Here is a 22,204-nt window from a genome sequence, read left to right on the forward strand (position 1 = left end):
TTTCTTAAGGCTTAGGGCTTAAAATCTCTTTTGTAGACGCCGCATTAGAGTCTTATATAATCAGAGAAGCGACATCGTTAAGTGGGGAGCACATACTTTTGCATAAACGCATAATCGTAAGCATAATGAATTTGATTGGTCAATTTCCTTATGCATAAGGAAATTGACCAATCAAATTTCTTATGCTTACGATTATGCGCTTATGCATAAGGAAATTGACCAATCAAATTCCTTATGCTTACGATTATGCGCTTATGCAAAAGTGTGTGCTCCCCGCTTTATCCCTTCCATGCTTCTCATGATCGCCATGTTGGTCCCGCAGCTGTCCATGTGTAATCTAAAATATCTTAAAAATATCTCAGAGATATTCAAAATGTTTTTTTTAGAAAATAACACTACAAATATACTTTTTTCTTACTCTCTCTTTCGGTTGCGATTAGTTTGCACGTAGGATTCGCTACGTACAAACTAACCGCCAACATAGGACGCGTTCACTTAACTATCGCAACGCTCGCGAACATTATCTGTCTTTGTTTAACTTTCGGTGAACAACAAAGATGAAATGATACGTGAGTGTTGCGGTCGTTAAGTGGAACGGTCCGTGGCGGTCAGCCAATCAACAAGCGGAACGCCATTGTCACTTCTCTGATTATATAGGACTCTACGCATCATAAGATGTACATCTATGTTGACGACATCCACGACATAAATATGTAAATATAGTATAGTCGAAAGAAGCGGAAGCTTTCTTACACTTTCTTGAATGGTGTTATACTATGTAATTGGGAGAATAGTAACATTCTATTGCTCAATATAATTTCGTAAATTCACGAACTCTCAAGCGAAATGACGTAAACAATTTCCAGATCTTTCATAGCGTATTTTGATTGGAATTGATAAGAATGTCATTCAGTCGCCAATGGTGAGAGAAAGAAAGAGATAGAAATGTTATGTTTATATTACGGCGAATAGGACACATTGGTGAGCTTAAAATATCGAGGAAAGATGGAATGCGCCGAACGGAAGTATCTGTGTACAATTTAATGCTATGCCACGGCAGTCTTACACCGCGTGCCCTGAGATTTCGTTTGTCGACGATGTCAAAATTGTAGGTACTGTCATGGACACAGATGTGGAACTTGGGAAAAGTGAAGGGTGTGAAACAATCCCAGGCTGTTCCGGTTACTCTAGCATGGTGCATAGTAAGAAAGTTATTAAACATGCGTTACGACAGCAAGCCAAACGGCGTAGGAAGAATACGACAATAGCGGCGGGTAATTCCCGCGCGTTACCTAGAATCGTTGTCAAACCGTTACCTCCACCTCCGTCAAATGATCCACCATCTCCGGTTAATAATGTTCAACACATCAATACTGGTAATTATAATAATGCAACATATATTTGCTTCATCTCTATTTTATTTCTTATGGAGCTAGTCAGTGATGTTCAATGGTTTTTGGAAATTTATTTGTTATACGCACAAGATAGAAATTTCTAACATATCTTTTAAGTAACAATGTGATAACAAAATGCAAGTATTTTAATATTGAATGGCAAATTTTATGATAAGTCAATTGTATAAGTCGAATTTATCCATATAGTTTACATTCTTTCTATTAGAAAAATACCATACAGCAAATAGAAGAAAATATGCAGTTCTACAGATTTACTGTATATATATATTAGACAATTCTATATATAATATTGGTATTACAGCTGTATATATTGTAAGGATTACTTTGGGACATGAGAATGTGTTAATTTATTAAGTAGTCTTTTTCTTTCTGTAATTAATTTTTTATCCTTATCATGATTTATTTATTGCTATTTTATTGATGTTAGATAGTAATAGGTAGAAATAACAAAATGTGGAATAAAGTAATAAAAAGGAAAAATATGTTATAAAGTAACTGGCTTATATATGCATATCTATTTATTAACATATTGCTTTGATGTAATAAATTGTGCTGAAGAATTATCTGATTGTATTTTAATCAATGTTATATATAAAAAAGTATTTTTAACTATCTTGATATTACAATGTTTTTTTGAAGCATTAATGAAAAAAGCTTATGTAATGTTTGGTATAAATATATTCACATATATATATATATATATATATATATATATATATATATATATATTGGAATGTAATATAATAATATTCTATCTATTTATCTCTTTACATCTATTTTATTTTCGTTAGGTTGTATATATAAGATAGATAATTGTAGTAGACAATTTTATTTTTGATAGCTGCTATGACATTCTTGATAATTGAATAATCCTAATAATTTATATTTTGTGTGAATATAGCAGCGGAAGAACCTGCTGCCACAATGAGAGAGGTTTTGGCTAGTTTACCTGGATTTAGCTTGAAGTCAGGCCGCAGGCGATCCACAAAGAGATTGTCAGCGACTGCACAATTAGAAGCAGGTCTCGTGGATTTGGAATCTCCAGCGAGCATTTTAGCAAATACCAGCTTACGTGCTCTGTTAAATAGGCATACATTCCAAGGCTTACCTCCACTGTATCAAAGGAAGCTTGCACAACTGTTGCCTGCTGTAGATAGACAGGTATTTTATAAAATTTCTTAATGCCTTACTATGTGTATCCATAGTTGAAAAATCATTTAAAACTTTTTTAAGTACTTTCTTTTTTATCCAAAATTAACAAAATTTATTTTGTTATCTTGTTAGGATGCTGCAATTTCTGGGTTAAACAATGAATTTTTTGCAAGAGCTTGTTTAGAATGGCGGAAACGTTTAGCAGAAGGAGAATTCACTCCAGAAAATCAACAACGCCTGAAAATGGAAGCAGAAAGAGATAAGAATAAGCTAGATCCATGGAAAGTGAAACATTTCGAACCAATATGGGGAGAGAAACGAGAGCCTAAACTTAAATCGAATCTCCATTATATTACTGAATCACGTTCTAGTGGTGCAGTAACACGTTCAAGTTTAAGACTTCGTTTGGAATCTAATGTGGATATTCCAGCATCAGAACATGTCTATCCCATTGTAATAACAGGAGATAAAGTCGATACTAGTTGTAAGACCGAAATTAGCATAAAGACTTCTGCTTCTAACTTAGCTAATTCTGAAGAAATGCAGCAAAATTTAATGGGGTTGGATTATAACATATTATCAGACAATTTGACTGATGAGAAACATTTAAATGATTCTATACAAATGGATTCTATAGAAAGAATAGAAGATATTCAAATACATGAAACTAAAACGGAAGGAACCGAGCAGATCACGGATATTTGCGAGAAACAAGATATAATTGAGGCTAATGACATTGCAAGACAACTTTGTCAAGATAACATTTCCAATATTTATGAAGAAGAAACAGATTTTTCTTCCAGCGAGAAAAATTTGCAACCTGTAGAAAATAATGTAATTGAAACATTAGAGGAGGACACTGTACTATTGCCCGATGATAATTCACCTAGATCTAATGAACAAGTAGAACATGTGTCACACACATCTGGAGAATCAATTTCGCAGTTATCCAATGAATATGTATCACAAACATCTATAGATCAAATAGATCAAATTTCAAAGGAACAGATTTCACAAATGTCTGATGATCAAATTTATCAGATATCGGATTGTAAAACTACAAGTATCCTTGAAAGTTCATCACTGAAGAATCAAGTAAGATCGACAGATATTGTTATAGAAGATACTAATATGATGAGGAGTGATCAAACTGAAACAGCACATGTTTCGCACGAGAATCCAACAGATAATGAATCACAAATTCCAGAAGGAATGGAAATTGATAGTGAAACTTTACAGCGTATTCATGAACTCGAGGTAGGTAAGAGTTTTAATACATTGAGTGAGCTATTAATAGATTGTTAGTATATTATTGTGTTGGTACTCTTCGCAATTTTTTGCAAAAAATAAAGATGTACTATTATTAAACATTGATATCAATTGTACTTTAGGTACGAGGAGAAATGCGTGAAATGTATGAAGAGATTTCGGGATGTCCTGAAGAGATAATATATCCTATTCTTGAGGGAATGGAAATGACGTCAACCAATACAGAGGTAACCGAATCGCAAGTATCTGGACAAACTGAAGATACTAGGGAAACAGATGTAAATGCTGGTAATGAGGATGAAGCTCTCCGGGAGGCAAATAATTACGTCTGTTCTGAAATGCTAGAATGCAGTTGGACGGTGGATCCGACCGTTAATAATATCAATAATAATAGAGTAAGTAAATATTATTAAAACAATATAGAGATTATTTATGTCATAATTTATATAAATTGTAAACATATGTGTATTATTTTTTAATAAAAGTAGCTAATTTCTCGATACAAGCATTCGTAAATGCAAAATTTGAGTTTAGACTAATTATACAATTAAAACAAATTGTTCAAAGAGCAAAATAGAGAAGATTAAAATTTAGAGCACAGTCATGAATAAAAAACAAGACGCTTATTTGCATTAAGTTATTCGCCATTTGAAGGTGAAGAAGAATTGATAGATAAATTTTTTTGAATATCCAATGTTTTATCAAACTTTCATTAATTTATTATTTAAAAAAAATTTTTTTTTTTATTTTTGCAAAGACACGAGAGGAGCTGCAAGTACCTTGGCCTTTGGTGGCAGCTGCTCTTGATGGATCCGTAGCAGCTAATATTACAGTAACAACGCAGGATGAATGCAGCGAGACCTCTACAACAACTGACTCTACGACTCCTTCACAACAGTTTATTAACGCGAATACCAATGTAGAATCCGTTAACTGTATTCAATTACCTGTTGTTCAAGGAACTACATTTCAATCCGACGGCTTGGCCATTAGCACGCCGGGAAACAGCTGCGTTATGAAGAACTTACAATCGCAAAGTCCACCGATTATCACATTTCCACAATTGCAGTCTATCAGATTTGTGCAAACCAGTTTTAATCCAGAACAAGATGCAACATCTTTGCTGACAAATAACTCGCCTACAATCTCAGCGCAGCTTCAGCCTCAACAAAGTACTACTGCACAAATAAATATGATACGAATGCAGGATACTATCACTCCAATAAATACTCAAAACAGTAATACATGCAATAATGTAAATCAGAATGCCATTGTTACGCAAGGTCAAGTACAAAATACTTTGTCAACTACGATGGGAATACAATCTCAAAATCGTACACAGAATGCAATTGTTATTCAACATCAAACTGCTGCTTCAGCTCAACCTCGACAAATTGCAGCTGCTATGCATCAACAACAGCAACAGCAACCACAGCAGCAACAACCACAGCAACAGCAATATGCCGGATCATCGTTAACAATTCCGTCGCGATCATCGCGCGTGTCTAATCAAGGCAGCCAAAGAGGCTCCAGAAACAATAAAGAACAAGGAGGAAGTAGATCCAGAAGTTCTACAAAAGAGCCTCCAGGCGCTGTCAATTTGGAGCGTAGTTATCAGATATGTCAAGCGGTAAATTAATCCAATATCCAATCAAGAATTATATACATAAAACATTATGAAGATTATAAACTTATCAAACATGCAAAATTTGCACATTGATAGATGAAGAAACTGGTATTATTTCAGGTTATACAAAGTTCGCCAAATAGAGATCAATTAAAAGCTCACTTAAAACCACCACCTAGTTTACTTGCAAGAGGAGACGGTGCATTCACAACCAGTAAATCTGGTGGACGCACCTTAACAACTGTCAAACCTCAGAAAACGCAACAAGCGATACAACATAACAAACAAGCTCAAAATAAAACACAAGCAGTTATGCTGAGACATGTATTTGCTACAGCGCGTCAAGCTGCATCAACAGAGGTATATAGCACATATATATATTTGTTACATTAGATTAGATTTAGATATTTGTGTGTCAACTTTTATGTTTGTAATTTACTCTATATTAAGAGTAAAATATTATAGTTTATGTTGTGATATTTATCTTCTCAAAAAAACTAATAGTTTTGTATGAATTATGCAAGTAAAACATCATTAATTTTCAAATAACGTACTTGTAACATAATAAAAAAATCTTAATAACAATTATAATAAATCATGAAAATATATTTTCAATAATCATGATAAAATAATTTTTGCTATAAATATAGTTTTAATTCGCGAAATTGTCTTTTAATATTTCTCTTGTATGTATTGGATATTTAAACATACTTGCATACTATTTTATCTTTTTCTGTGTGTACAGTGCTAATCTTGCGGGTCGCTTGTGATGATCTCTGTATCATACAGGTACCTAAATAAACAAATCTTTACATTAGTTGTGGGTTTCTAAATGCAGTAGAGAGATAGTACGACTTTAATTGTCAGAGATAATGATGGTAGCAAGACACGCAAAAAATTTTTTATCTGTAAAACTATAATAAAACAAATATAAAATGTGATTAAATGTATTTATATTACACAACCAGATAAGCTTTAGAGAGATTGAAACATTGTATAATATATTTCTACTGATAGACAATAGTAACTTGAAAACAACGAAATATACAATTCGATTATGTCAATGTTTATACAATGACTAATCATATTCTCAATGTTTTGTAGGTTACAGAAAGCACCCCTATAGCGCAGCTTGGTTCCTCCACCAGTAACAATTTCGGGCAATACATACTTGTACAAAGGACAGGAGTTGGGGATGGCGCACCAAGAGCGTCATCCGCTCCCCCGTTACCGCCGCAGATCGCAGGCATGGGCGTCGGGGTCCATTTAGTGCGAGGAAGACCAGCGAGCGCAGGAGAAGGTTCTCATCAAGCTGTTACTCTGAAAGCGAGAGGTGCAGATAGCAGAGTGACGGGTGGTGCGGAGCCCGTTGCACCTGGCATGATAATTGGCGGTGACCCACCACCCCCATGTGAATGTAATATGCGAGGAGCCATGGTAATTTGTCGGCAGTGTGGTGCCTTCTGTCACGATGACTGCATCGGGCCTCAACGTATCTGTGCTACCTGTCTCATACGTTAATCATTCTTTATTCAACACCGTTCGTGTATAAATTTGATAAACCCGTTCTAAGATAAGAGTGCTGATCATCTATTATAATATTGGTAAATTAAAGAAACACCAAACACACACATCGTAATGATAAATTTATGAAACGTCATATATACAAGGGATTTCGCGTGATGATATATTTAGAGATATAACATAAGTTATGCGACACACACACATACAACATCATACATAAAGTATGTTCGAAAATTTCGAGGACAACTTCTGCAATAATCTATTAAATAGTATATTGCAATCATTGTTTTAGATTGCATTTATTAGAAACAAAAGTTAACATATCGATGTGTAGTTTTGGAAGAATATTACATTATTTTTTAAAGAAGAAAATATTTAATTAAAATTTTAATATAATTTTTTCTTAATGAACATTGCTCCCGCGATTTTTTAATTACGTGTTGTACAATATGTTAATATATGTGAGTCTATTAAAATTAATTGCCAAATTAATTCATTTGAAGCATGTGAACACTATTAAGTATAAGAAGTAAAAAAAGTTAAAAGTAATATTTTATTCATAATAAATTTTTATCTATAATGTTCTATATTCTTTCTGATATTAATTATTTGTATAAAATTTTTTATTATACTATAATTTTTTTTATTATACTGTAATAATTTAAAATTGAAATATTCATAGCTTACAAGTTCTGTTTTATGCAAACATGCATTAGAAAGAATATTTATATTACGTTTTAGAAAAGAAAAAGTATGTCCTCTTTTTTTTAAATTCTACTCTTTGCTGGAGTTATTATATATTAATGTAGATCTAAATAAATATTTTATTTTTTATTGTATTTTTTAATTGTAAAATCATTAGATTGTGCATTAGAAGTAATCATGTTTCTCGAATATGATTTGATGTTCCACAAGATACAATAAAATAGTAAAACTACTTTTGGCAATTCATTTTAATAAAAATTATTTAATAATTGGAATATTTGCGTAAATTTCTTAGTCTTTGAAAGTTATAAATTACTATCCAGCACTCTTACATTAACGGAAGTTTTTATAGATTGAGGATAATAAAGGATACAGTTGGATACAGTGGATATTAAAAGATTCAATATTGCTACATTATACAGAAGATAAAAAAACATAAATGCGCACTTATCATTTTTTTCATATTTTATTATTATCTTGCCTATTGTAATTTTATTACAAATTGATGCATTGCTCTAACACGCAAAATAAAATGTATAGATTGTACACAAAGCTATATTAACAAGTTAGATATAGTTCTATATAATTAGTTCTATATAACAATACTTGCCTAATTATATTTGTGAAATTGATATATAATTTGCTGAACAAATTATTTATTCAATAATCAAAACTTCTTTGACATTGTTCTTAATGTTTTGTCTCACTGAACTGATTGATACATTATTAATATCTACTATTTCCAATCACAAATAATATAAACAAAAAATCAAAGAATATTTAGTCATATATTCGACAAATAAATATACAAAGATTCTTGTTTCATGCAATGTTTATTTTTTCTTTCAAATTGTCAAACTCTAGTCTGTATTATATTTATATCACTTCTACATTTATTTATTACATTATTTATTGATGATAATATTATTTATATTTTTATAGTTTTTATATTTTCATAACATTGCCATTCCTCATATTTAGGCTTATTAACAAAAACCATATTTACTTCATTTATATAATTCTCTCATTTAATTAATAATATTATTTATACTATGATTTATTAACGTATAACGTAATTCTGGCTAATAATTCCAATATTTCAACTGTATTCTTTAGATCTTTTCTTAAAAGTTTGATATATAAATCTCTTATATATATTGACCTTTAATACAGTCTTCCACTGAACATCACGCTCTGTATACTCTATAGTATGTATGTTTGTTATTTATTTATTAACACGAATTTATTTTTATTATAGCTGTGTAGAAAATATTCCTGTACATGTTGATCTCGAAGCTACACAAATTCTTTGTATACACACATGCTCTCTTTTAATCATTCCTTTTGAATATAGGATGATTTATTGGACTTTGAGTCTTAATATAGTTCAGACTACTTTCCACACATGTTTTAATACATGTATGTTAAACTAATATCGTCGGACATTGTGTACAGGAACAATAATATATCATGAGAATGAATAATTGATTAAGATAAATGATTTATTACAAAATAATAAGAATAATTGAATATTCATAGCTTAATATATATAATATATACAGGGTGTCCCATTTTAAAAAACGCACCTCGATAATTTTTCAACGAAGTATTTTCAGCAAAAATGTTTGAGACAGAAGTTGTATGGTTTAGAGGGGGACATATGATGAAAATATAGACTTGACCTTGAGTAACCTTTTCAAGACCAAATCAATGTGATCGATGTTTTCTTAAATGGAATCCCCCATATTTTATTGTATATTCTTGTAGCTTATCTCGAGAGCTTTTCAAAACAGTATAATAAAGTATTTTTTCATTAATTACTTTTTGAGTTATTTTATATCTTAATCTGACATATTTTGATATAAAAAATAAAATATCTCTTAAAATATTTAATTTTCGATAATTTTACCGTAATACTTTTATGTACAGAATAATAAGACAAATCAATTAGTGTAAAGAAAAAACGAATAATTGTCTAAATAATCGTTTAAAAAAATATATTGTAAATAATTACATACTTTTTTTAAAAACAATTATTTTTTTATATTAATTTATTTGTCTCATTATTCTGTACATAAAAGTATTACGATAAGATTATCGAAAACTAAATATTTTTTGAGATATTTTATTTTTTATATCAAAATGTCTGATTAAAATATAAAATAAATACTTAATGAAAAAATACTTTATTATAGTATTTTGAAAAGCTCTCGAGATAAGCTACAAAAATATGCAATAAAAAATGGGGGTTTCCATTGAAGAAAACTCGATCACATTGACTTGGCCTTGAAAAGATCACTCAAGGTCAAGTCCATATTTTCATCACGTATCCCCCTCTGAACTATACAACTTTTATCTGAAACATTTTTGCTGAAAATGCTTTGTTGAAGAATTATCGAGGTGCGTTTTTTAAAATGAGACACTCTGTATATATATAGTTAGTCTGTATCGTTCGATTCTCCTATGATTTGTTACGATTTGTAACTCTTTAATATTGTTATTTATATCGAGGAATGATTTATTGAGAAATAGCGAACAGTTTTATCATTGATATCATTTCACCTATATCTTTTAATACAAATTGATTACAATCAATCTATGTCTTCTTTGTCCTAACTGGTCATTCAAATAATTCAAATTTATTATCACGCCAAGAAGAGTACCTAATTGATTTTAACTGTTCTCATTTCTTCCGGTTTTTTTTTGAATGCATGAATAAGACAAGACACATATATTCTCTCTGACACAGAGATTGACAATTGGATATTAATTATAAGCATTAGTATTTTAAATCAAATATGCATGGGATATGTATTTGTTTATATTAGTTCTCTTTTAAGGGTCGGCAGGAGTGACGGCCCAACTCCGAATTGATTTGGAGACCTCGCGCGGTGACAATGTGAAATTCCGGCTTCAGGGTTACCAAATCTGAGAAATAAATTCTCGATCTCTATGTAGAGGTATATGTCCATATACATACACACACGATTGCATTGCTCGCGTGGACGTATATCGTGGAGAGGAAAGATAGAAAAGGATCAACGATCACACTATCCTTGTTCCTCTAGCATATCGCTTTACGGCCGAGATATAGCCTGAAAATGTTTTCTGGCCTTTCGTGGCAAAACGTAATGCAACAAGACTAACGGGCGCCCATTCTCGAGAATTTTTTACTTGCATATATACATATGTGCATATATATGTTTAAATTATAGTTAAAATTGTACGTGCAATTAAATATTGTATGATGGCCAATAATAATAATAATAGGATAATAGATATTAACAAAGTGAACAAATATACAATATATAAGACACGGATGCCTGTTAGACTTGGTGATTTGTTGCTTTATTACTATCAATTCATGTATCACATCAGCAGGGATAAGCACGATTTTGTCAATCTTTGTTTGATATTATTTTTTAACAGTCGTAATTATAGTTTCGTAGATTAACAATTATATTATCTTTTTTCAATTGTACCAAGAATATTTAAGATAATAATAGCTTTTCATAGCTATTATTGGTTTATTACAAAATACACATGTATTAACATATTACATAAGATAAATTTTTTATAATATATATATGTGTTACAACATGGCCACATATTTTCAAAATTTTAACAATTGTTTTAAAATATAATTCTCACATAAAATATACTGTTTATAACAAAAAGTGTAATAAAAAATATATGTGCAGTTGTCTGTGGAATCGAACTTGAGTCTATTATATGTGATAGATTGAACATCTTGCACTTTGCCATTACGTATTATTTACATATACGCTTCCATGTTATTAGTATTTATTATATTATTATGTATCGATGCGATATCGGTGTGAACAATTGAAGAAAAATAATATAATTGTTAGTCTATGAAACTGCAATTATATACAATTGTTAAAAAATAATGTCAAACAAGGATTGACAATTGTACTATTTCATCTCTATCCCTCTGATATGATACACGAAGTATCGATAGTAATAAAGAAATAAAGCAACAAATCACCAAGTCTAACAGGCATCCGTGTCATATATTGTGTATTTGTTCACTCTGTTATCTATTATCCTACTTATTATTATTATTGATCATCATATAAAATATTTAATTGCACGTACAATTTTAACTATAATTTAAATATATATATGCACATATGTATATATGTAGGTATAAAATTCTCAAAAAATGGACGCCCGTTAATCTTGTTGCATTACTGCTTTCTGCCATGAGAGGCCATAAACCAATATGCTAGGCTAGAAGAACAAGGATAGCACGTGATTGTCACTCCTTGTTTAACATTATCTCCCGACCGCCATGTGCTCAACGTATTGGTGTTTGCCTTCACGGACACTTCACACATACGCGATGAAAGACAGACAAAGATGACGCAGTCACTCTTTCCTTGTCACGCGGTTAGTGTGTTACCATGAAATATTCCCCATGTTCTGCAGTTAGCTGCACCTTTGATACAGATGTAGTGAAATTCGTAGTCTTCGTCTTACATCTCGAAAAATTTATATTTTTTCGTGAAACTTGTTTTGACGTATTCCTTATATTTTTAGAATTAGTCGTACAGAGCCGGATTTTGCAATTCGATTATTAAAAATTTATAATAAATATAATATGAATTCGGGAGCAATTATACCTGATCCGCGAGCGGCTGTATGTTGTTTGTCAGTATTAGAATTTTTTATTTTGATCATTTAAAAAAAAAAACGCTCTGTACATCTAAGAAGACGCTGCTGAATACGAATATCGTAATTAGAATCCGATTTTCTCCTTATTTTGACCGTAGGACATAGACTACGAATCCGTAATTTACAGCTTTCCGCGAGAGGCCTCTACTGTGTCTCCTGTCGACACTTAATTTTAATATAAAATATCTTAAATGATTTTTATTAAATTCTTTCACAATTTTCTTCAAAAATTTCAAACAGAATATTCAATATGATTAAATTAATATAAATAACGCTTTTTATGGAGAATATTTGTTAAAAAACTAAAGGTTTATTTTATGTGATAAAGAAAAATAGTTAATATAATTTGTAATAATTAATTTTATCAATTTTTACTATAAAATATTTTAGAAAAATATGTATTTTGAGAATTTCATATTTTATTTCAACAAGGATCTAATGCATATATATGTTACAGAATCAGTCAGCATTCTTTCGCCAAGTTGTCAAGTTTTGTACTAGTAAATATGTACATATTTAGATAAAAAATTATTGTTTGCATTTTGGGTAAACCTGCATAAAAGGGGACCTCCCTCGTGACCTTGACCATGACATGTTATCAAGGTCATGACCCTGAACAACATACAAAAAGTTTTAGCCGTTGGTCATTATTAACTAAAAAGTTATTAACAAAAAGGTATGAAAAATATAGTAATTATTTTGAGTATTAAAAGGCATAAACAATTCATATGTATGTGGAAATAGTATAACAGTATAAACGAAGGAAAATCATTAGCAGTAAATCGTTGATATATTGAACAGTTTTTTTGTTAAAGCAGAAAATAATTGATTGATTTAATGGTAAAACTTAAGATTAAGGGCGATCTCACTGATTTCAATGATCTTGATATATGTTGTCCGAGACATAATTCTAAATAATTTTTTCTTCTAATTTAATCGTTGCTTGTTGTTTACTACAAAATTATGAACAATTAAAGATAGTGACTGACTGATGCTTGGGACATAAAACTGCGCACATTTTCGCATGACGCGCACACACACACGGGAGGCTGCAAGGGGGGAGGGGGCTTGTGGTCCCCCTCCCGCACCCACCCCGCCGGTAGGCAGGGTGGACCTCGCTTTACAACTTACAAAGTACATGCTACATTGTAAAGCAAGGTCCACCCTGCCTACTGGCGGGGTGCGTGCGGGAGGGGGGACGAAGGTGCCCCTTGCACCCTCTGTGTGTGTGTGTGTATATATGTGTGCGCGCGCGCGCGCATGCACGGATGCTTTCTGTCCATGCATTCAAACTTTTTTGTTAATAACTTTTTAACGGATTGTGACCGCAATTTATTTCAAGGTTAGATGATTCAGGACGATGATCTCGACAACATATGTCAAGAGGAAGATCATACGGGGGGGGTCCCCTTTTATACAGGTTTACCATATTTTGTATTACTAGAAAATCATACACACATATACATACAAAAATAAGAAAAAAATGACAAAACAGTAGAAAATGTGACTGAGATCAAATGGATTACAACGATATAGTGTGGTGTTAGAATATATTTTATGTAAATTATATATTCATTCTATTTTATCTCTCCCTGTATGTATATAATCATCATTAGATTCTCCCGTCATATTATTGTTACAATCTTATAACGATTGAAGATTTTGAGGCAATAATATCCTAAGTGACACGATGTACTAGATCTTAAGCTTACATTTATTTGCTTGTTCCTTTGTGTTGTGAATGAAAGTATCTACACTTCTCGAAAGAAAGAATATATGAAAAAATAAATTTGAAGATTTCTTTCTATGCTGTATATCTGCGAAATTTATTCTGTGTGACTTAACGTGTTATCATCCCGGCCCATTAACTTTTATGCTTAACACAATTTAAGAAATATGCATTATATTGTGTCATACTTTTTCTAAATATGTTCAATTATGTTACTTTTATCGATATTGATTATCTATCATACGCCACCATGATTATAATGTTAATTTTTTATCAATAATAATAATAATTATATATATAGTATTATATATATATATATATATATATATATATATATATATATATATATATATATATGTGTATATATATATATTTATATAATATGACTGCATATATATGTATATATATAACTGCAATATCTTCGAAATAACTCTGTATCCGTCGCTCAAATGTAAATAAAGTAATATTCGTTTAATATGGGAAGTTATTTAATGTATAAATATACATATACACAATTAGAGAATATATATTTTTACTAAATGCTTTTGCAATTGCACAATATATAATCACATTACATATAAGGATAGATAGAATAATATCTGATTAATGTGAGAATAATCGTTTAATATGTAAATGTACATCATAATTACAAGTCTTTGTGTGTATTGAATAAATATTGCAGCAACCGCGTGAAAGAGGAAGAGAATATATATTTTAAAATAATGTAATACAATTACACTTAGAGAATATATTTTTTAAAATATTGTAATACAATTACAAATATTTTAATACAAGTGTTGACCTTTAACCGCGCACTTGTTAGTGTGCATGAGCGCTCTGTCGCTACGGCGGCGCACACTACCAGGCAAGCGGTTCACCGATGTGCGTCCGGTACTGATTGGCCAGACTTTACTCAATAATAACTCCTTTATTAAGCTTTATAGATAAAAATGGCACAGGACTTATCTATTCAGTTTACTCACGAGCGTTGTCAAGAGTACTTTGGGACATTCTGTGTATATACAAGTCTCATTTTAACCCGATATAATGTGTACCCCGATTAATATCGCAGAAAGTGATCGGATGAAAAAATGTTTTAGACAAAAGTTGTTGGGTTTTGAGGGGGCCACATGATAAAAATATGGACTTGATCTTGATGAGGGTCAAGATGAGGTCAATGTGATCGATGTTTTCTTAAATGGAATCCCCCATTTTTATTGCATATTTTTGTAGTTTATCTTGAGAGCTTTTCAAAACACTTTAATAAAGTATTTTTTCATTAAGTATTTTTTGAGATATTTTATATCTTAATCTGACATTTTGATATAAAAAATAAAATATCTCTATATAAATATAGGCTGTTGACTGGTGAGCTATTTGCTTGCGTTGCAATCTTATGCGCGATTGTGTCGGTGCAAGTCAGTGGTTCTCCTTCGATGTGGAATATATCGCTGTAATTTTTGCGTATCTCTTTTATTGCTTTTAATTCTTCCTTGTTTAAATGGTTGATTCAAAGGGTTCGTGTTAGCTTTTCGGTATGCGGGATGTCATCTTCTTCCCCTTTCGCTTGTGCGGCATTTATTTCCACCGTGTTTTCTTGTGCGATTTCTTCAATTGTTATTTGCGGCATTAACATTTCGATTACATTATTGGTCGTTTATTATACTTGCGAGACATAGGTAATTTTGTGGGTCGACCAGGCAGCTTCCTATAAATACTCCAGGTGCGGCTTCTTCCGGTTGGATGATGCCTATCGTATTTTTATTCGTAGCTACTTGTATTATTGTTTCACTGGGTTGCAATGTAGGGTTCTTTGATATGGATATAATTTCAAAGTATTCCGTCCGATTCTCAGTTGTTTCTTCGAGTAGTTGCAGCTGGCTCCCTGTTTCTTCAGAAAGTCTACTCCTAATATTCCGTCGTATTCGATCGGAAAATCATCTTTTACGACGTACATTCTATGTTTCATTCTACCGTCGTTTAAATTTATTATGGCGTTGATTCTTTCTATCGTATATATTTTATGTCCTGTTATTCTTGTAAGCGCTATTTTATCTTCTGTTATTAGCGTTTCGTCTTTTAAATGTTTCACTTTAATTAGTGATATAGCGGCTCCCGTGTCGAACAATAAATTAATTTTTTTTCTCTTCGATTCTTGCATAAGTAAAGCGACTAAGTCTAGTTCTGTATGCGTTTGCGAGGCACGCTTCACGTATGTAACACGATATTCGATTGCGGGTCGTCGTTGCTTCGTTTCTTCCTTGTCTTCCTCGTCACTACTGTGTGCAGTGTTAGATCTCCTTTTCCGTTGCTCGTTGCTCTTACGATTTTTATTTTCCGTTCGCGAATTATATTGTTTGGTTCGGCTTGATTGATCTCTATTGAGTCCGTGTAATAACCAACATTCTTCGCGATCATGTCCGGATTTTTTGCAATAATTGCAATATTTATTTATCGTATTTATGCAGAGTTGTCTATCGGGATTCGGCAATGAAAAATCGATTCGCGAACTAGCCGATACGGCTAGTTCGATAATCTTGGCCGTAATGCCTAGTTTTTCCGCATTTTTGACATTGAACGTTTATTTTATTTTCCTGTTTATAAGTCGGTGTGAAATTTATTTTGCTTTGCGTGCCGGTCGCGGGCGGTCTTTTAAACTTTTCTTCCGCACTGGCCGCTGCTATTGCTTCTTGCAACGTAACATATCCTTGCGATGGAACAATTGTTTTAATTTCGTCCTGCAATTCTATTTGGAAATTCTCTAAGGCTTGCTGTTGTATTATTTCCATTATTGCGCGTTTATTATCTACTGTATGATGACGTCCTCCCATCATTGACTCGTACAGCTTCATGGCTAATTTGTCTACTCTAAGTCCGTAAGTGCGTGCGCTTTCTTCTGGTTTCTGCTTTAGCGTGTTAATTTCGATTAGTAAATGGGTCGTACTCTTTTTATTTACGTAACAGACCTCTAATTCTCGTTTCAACTGTGCGAAATCTCGAATTTTACATGTTTGAAAATCTAACATCGCTCTGTCTTTTAATTTTGTGCATAATATAGCTCTTAATAGCGTTACTTCATCTAACGGGTCGACATGTTCTACTGCTTATGTAGTCGCACTCAAAAATTCTTGTAGTTTATTTGGTGATCCGACGAATTCCGGAATTATTCCGCGAGCCTCTTTTAATGGTAAAAATCTGCGTCCTCTTCGATGCCGTACATCCTCGGGTGTGGACTCATACGCGGTCTCGCTTCTTTCTCCCGGCGGAGTTCTATGCCCGTTGTTTTGTCAGGGTTGCGGTCCTCTAATTCTTAAATCGTATATCTCGGCATGCATACTTCTAATTTCCCGTCTCATTTCCTCTCTCATTTCCCGCAATATTTCCCTAAGGTTCTCGGCTGCTCCGTCCGTTTCTTTCTGCGGTTTGTGTTGAGCTCGCGCGTTTGATTGTGTCGCATTTCTAATTGCTTTTTCTTGTAATCGCTTAATTCTCTCATCGATATCTTGCGATGTTATGGGTTGCAATGTGGAAGCGTTTATACATGTCTCGAGTGCGATAGATTTCGTCGGGGTCAAAGATACTCGAATCGTATGACGTTAATGAGAATTCGAGGCGGTGTGTTAGTCTACTAGACGCGCTTATTGATGATTCGACTTCAACATCTAATTCTATATTATTCGCTATTAAACTGTTATCTAATTTGCTGAATGAAAATTTGTGTTTGATTACAACATTTGCTCCGAGTTCTGGTTCGGACAAATTCTCGCTTAAATTTAATGCGCTTAGATTTCTTCGTACGTTATCGCGTATATCCCGGAGTGCTTCTACTGCTACTTTTATAGGACTTACTGCGCTATTTCGAATGGCTCTATTCACTGGTTCGCTAAATAGCCACGATTTATCCGCTACGCTTTCTTGTTGTGCGTTTCGGTTTTCCAACATTCACGCGTTTACAAATTTTAATTTCTCGACATACAATAATATGATGAGCAGGATTGTCTCTCGTTCGATGTCGGTCGTCGGGCGTTGATCGTCGCGTGCCATTGAGATAAGTTGGTGCGCCTTCTCAGGTTGCGGTTATCGTTGTCGCCTCGATATACCGGGTGACTTGAAGTTCCTGATAGACTTCCTTTTCCCTTGGTTATAGTTGTCGACTGTCTGACGGAGTTATCCTTGCTGTCTCTCGTTCTGTCGATTCCACGGAATTTTTCTTCCTCGTGATTATAGACCTTTGCCGGTGTTGATCTTGTTAGAGCTGGCGTATCCCACCGCTGCCACCAATTAATGTTGTGCCTCTAGCCAAGGAAGTAGTCTTTATTCAATTCGTAAACACTTGCGGTGTTTGTGAGGAAATAATAGAGAATAATAAAATTTCTATTTATAAATGTGTAGAAGGCTACAAACAAGTTTATATCGATGCAAATCGATATTTTTATCCAATATGTCGTTAATATAAATCAAAATAATGTATATTTTGAAAGCAATATTAAAGATAAATTATAAGTATATACTATTTTAAATAATAATTTATGATTACAGATAACGGACAAATAATACGGACAATAATACGCAAAGTTTAATATTGTAAATAATACAGAAAAAATTGTAAGAAATAGTAGAAATAAGGAATAGATGAAACATCAATCATCAGTGAAGAATCATCAGAGAGCATAATTTTCTAGATTCCACGGATATAGAAGAATTACTAATTGAAGAAGTTGCAAAACATGAAATACTATATAATTATAGTTTATTTATCCAAGAGCGTAATAGATATGTAATTAGTGAAATATAGACAGAAATTTCAAAAGCTTTAAATGGTATAAAAAGCATAATATAATATAATTTATGTATATATGTAATATACATGTATATATGTATATATGTCTGATGTATTTTTATATAGGTCGTTTAGATCCAAAGCAAGCTGCCAAAAAACGGAAAACTTTACGAGATAGCTATTCTCGTGAGCTGGTAAAAGAAAAATTACCCAGTGGATCAGGAGGACTTACTTTAAAACAGAAGTGGAAACATTTTTTTATGCCATTATATTAAATTGCTTTGTTTTATATTTATAAGCTATAATAAACATTATGAATATTGTATAATTATAGAAGATCTGATAATCTTCCTGACGGTGATAATCTCGACGGTGAAAATAATAAAGAAAATATACCAGAAAAGAGAGAACTTGTAAATATTTTGAAAAATTTGTAAATATTTTTTATATTGTTGGTTTATATTTATCTTAAAATGCTTTAAATAGGTTTATTATTTTGTTATAACGGCCATATCAACAGACAACTCAGCATCATCTTGATAAAATTGCAGATGCAATTACTGCAATCAACGCTGTTCCAGAACCTGTACAATTGCCGATATTGTCACTTCCAGACAAACAGGATGAAGTCGATAGTCTAATGCTAATTATTTTTACTCAACTACGAAAACTACCGGAACGAGAAAGGAGAGTATTGTTATGTGAAATATTATCATTTGTAAACGATAAATTAATAGATCTTTCTTTCTAAATCTGTGATTTTCCTGCATAAAATGCAAACCAGTGCAGTATTTACACTAAAATGCTTTAGTTATTATATTATTATATTTCATTTATTATTTTATTTTGGATTAGTTATTATATTTTTTAATAGTATTATTATCATGTACTATTATTAGAGATTCTAATAGTTTAAAATATTATATCGAGACAGTTAAAAATATTATGTTGAACAAGTACAAAGTGTATTTAAAAGTTTAAAGTAATAAGTTAACTAATTTTAAAATAGATTAGATAAGACAAGATAAATATTAGTTTATTATTTTTTTATTAAATATTAATGTTAAATCTTATACGATAATACAATCTGATGATATACGAGATTGAATGTAATTTAAGATTAAATAAAAACAACAGTTTAATTTAAAAAAATTGTGTTCACCAAAAAGTTTTCATTGGCGCATATTGTATATTTTATAATATTGTAAGATATTCATTATCGTTATACTCCATAATCGGTTATTATTTGATTTGGGCGCGCAATCGGATGATCAGTTGCTGTGCAACGTGGCGCTCTCTGTGCTTTTATTTTGTGGTTCTCCCATGAGCGCCGCCGGAAGACGGCTAGTTAGCCGTTAGACCTTTTTGAGATTAAGACTAAGACGTTTTATGTTAAATTAAGGAGATTTATGTTCCGCAGTTACCAAGACATTATAAGTTAATTGATAAACCAATAAGACCTCTTTGCTCTTTACCGCCTCGGCTAACAATATGTATATATAAAAATTTATTACAAATTTTATTGATATTTTAGGATCATTCTTTATGATGAATTCGTACGAATTGCCATGGAACAGCTCCTTCTTCATTAAAATATTCTGTAAATTTTATTCAAATATTTGCAGCTTCTCTTGAATATGTATGGTTGGAACAAGCAGCAATATTTTGTAGAGCAGAGATTATTAATTTCGACTCCCTTAATACAAGCGGTGATAATATTTCCAATAAGGTTCCATACGTTTCAGCGATTATTTGAGATACTGATGTCAAACTAACAAGATAATGGTATGACATCGACGTCATACTATTTCCACTTACTAAATATCTACAATAAAGTAAATAAGTGAAAATAAAAAACTAGAAATATAAGGTAAAAGAGTTTTTAAAATATCAAACCTCAAGCATATTGATAATTGTTGTGCTTCAATTGATTCACGAATGACATGCAATCGAGTGATTTTAGGTGCTACTAATTGTAATAACTCTTCAAATTGAGTGGTACTCATTCGAAAATAATTTCGGGAACGCAAATCTTCCAATTTTAATACAGATAAAGTTATATGATAAAATCCATAAATTTGACTTGTTGAAATAATTCAGATATCCAAATTTGTTTCTTTTTGTAATGTCACTTTTCTTTTGAAGTTTCACTGATCCAAGCTCCAATTGTACTAGCTGCTGCTGCAATTGCAACTTTTTGTTTTTGAAAGTTTCAACATTATTTTTTTTAACAACTTGCTCACATTCTTTATACCACTGATGTAATTTTTGATTGTACATTATGAAATTGAATAAAACTATTAAAATTAAAAAATGTTTTCAAAATTAGAATTTGATGTTGTTATTGTGCTGCTATTGTCGTTGCCATTACACCTTTTCATGAGCAGCAAATATACTCTAGTAAATTTTAATCACGTGACTGTTCTGCTGTTGCAGCATGCTGTATATGAAAAGGCATCTTTAGAATTAAATTCTGCGGAAAATCATAGCTTAAATTACAATAAAGCGGATTGGAAAAAATTTAAAATTACACTTACAAAATCCGAGATCGACATTCCAAACAATAGAAATCTTAGTATTAATGAAATTAATGGTTTTACAGACACATTAGAGTCACTTATAACAGATGCAATGAATAAATCGATTCCAAAAATTAAAAATTTAAGCTCGGTAGATAAATACAAACAGTAAAATAAAACAATTACAAAAATACAAAAATCATGTATTATCATTGATTCATCGTTGGGAAAAAGAATTTTACCCATTGACCCAGAGATAAAATTCTTCAAATCATTGCTTCGTGATTTGAAGATAAAACTGAAACACGAGATCATCAGATCGATGAATGATTATTGGGAGAAGAGAGTATGCAGTATGTCTCACTTCAATTATAAAACATTTTTCCCTGAGATTAATGAAGTGCTTTGGAACAAAAATCAATTAGAGATTCCCTGTCTTCACGTATCCGAAAAAAACAAAAACATATTAGACTTGGATATCAATAGTAATAATTCTCTGATATCAATAATAAAAATTTAATAAAAGATTCCAATAATAATTATCAATAATAATTACATAATATAGGAGGTGGAACAAAAATTGGATGTACTTGGCTCTCACTTTGCTTTGATTAACGACCAAAATAGCAAAATGGGTAAATCTAGATTAAATGAAATTATAATTAAGGAAACAGCCAGAATCAAAAAAGAAATAGATAAAGAAAACAATTTTACTATTTGTAGTGTGGAGGTTGCTTGGATATGTTCGTGGTAGAATGTCGATTGAAAGGTAGAATGCACGTTCTA

General features: G+C 31.7%; 2 protein-coding genes across 4 annotated transcripts in view; both read left to right on the forward strand.

The window, feature by feature from the left end:
- Cow (Proteoglycan Cow) overlaps positions 1 to 22,204 on the forward strand; it is a 759,293-nt gene that overhangs the window by 41,767 nt on the left and 695,322 nt on the right. The window lies entirely within an intron of this gene.
- Positions 750 to 7,553, forward strand: Asx (Additional sex combs). Of its 3 annotated transcripts, XM_070301701.1 has the most exons (8): positions 750 to 1,376; positions 2,317 to 2,576; positions 2,700 to 3,824; positions 3,959 to 4,231; positions 4,594 to 5,466; positions 5,584 to 5,823; positions 6,209 to 6,252; positions 6,568 to 6,653. In XM_070301701.1, the coding sequence occupies exons 1-7, from the start codon at positions 1,049 to 1,051 to the stop codon at positions 6,212 to 6,214; spliced, it is 3,105 nt and encodes a 1,034-aa protein (XP_070157802.1). In that variant the 5' UTR covers positions 750 to 1,048; the 3' UTR covers positions 6,215 to 6,252; positions 6,568 to 6,653. The 3 variants fall into 3 exon arrangements, with proteins under 3 accessions (XP_070157802.1, XP_070157801.1, XP_070157800.1); XM_070301700.1 differs by lacking the exon at positions 6,209 to 6,252 and having other exon boundaries at positions 2,320 to 2,576; positions 6,568 to 7,553; XM_070301699.1 differs by lacking the exon at positions 6,209 to 6,252 and having other exon boundaries at positions 6,568 to 7,552.

Source organism: Polyergus mexicanus, unplaced genomic scaffold (assembly GCF_030449975.1).
Source record: "Polyergus mexicanus isolate NDT 795.1 unplaced genomic scaffold, iyPolMexi1.0 SCAF_9, whole genome shotgun sequence".
NCBI classification, from domain to species: Eukaryota; Metazoa; Arthropoda; class Insecta; order Hymenoptera; family Formicidae; genus Polyergus; species Polyergus mexicanus.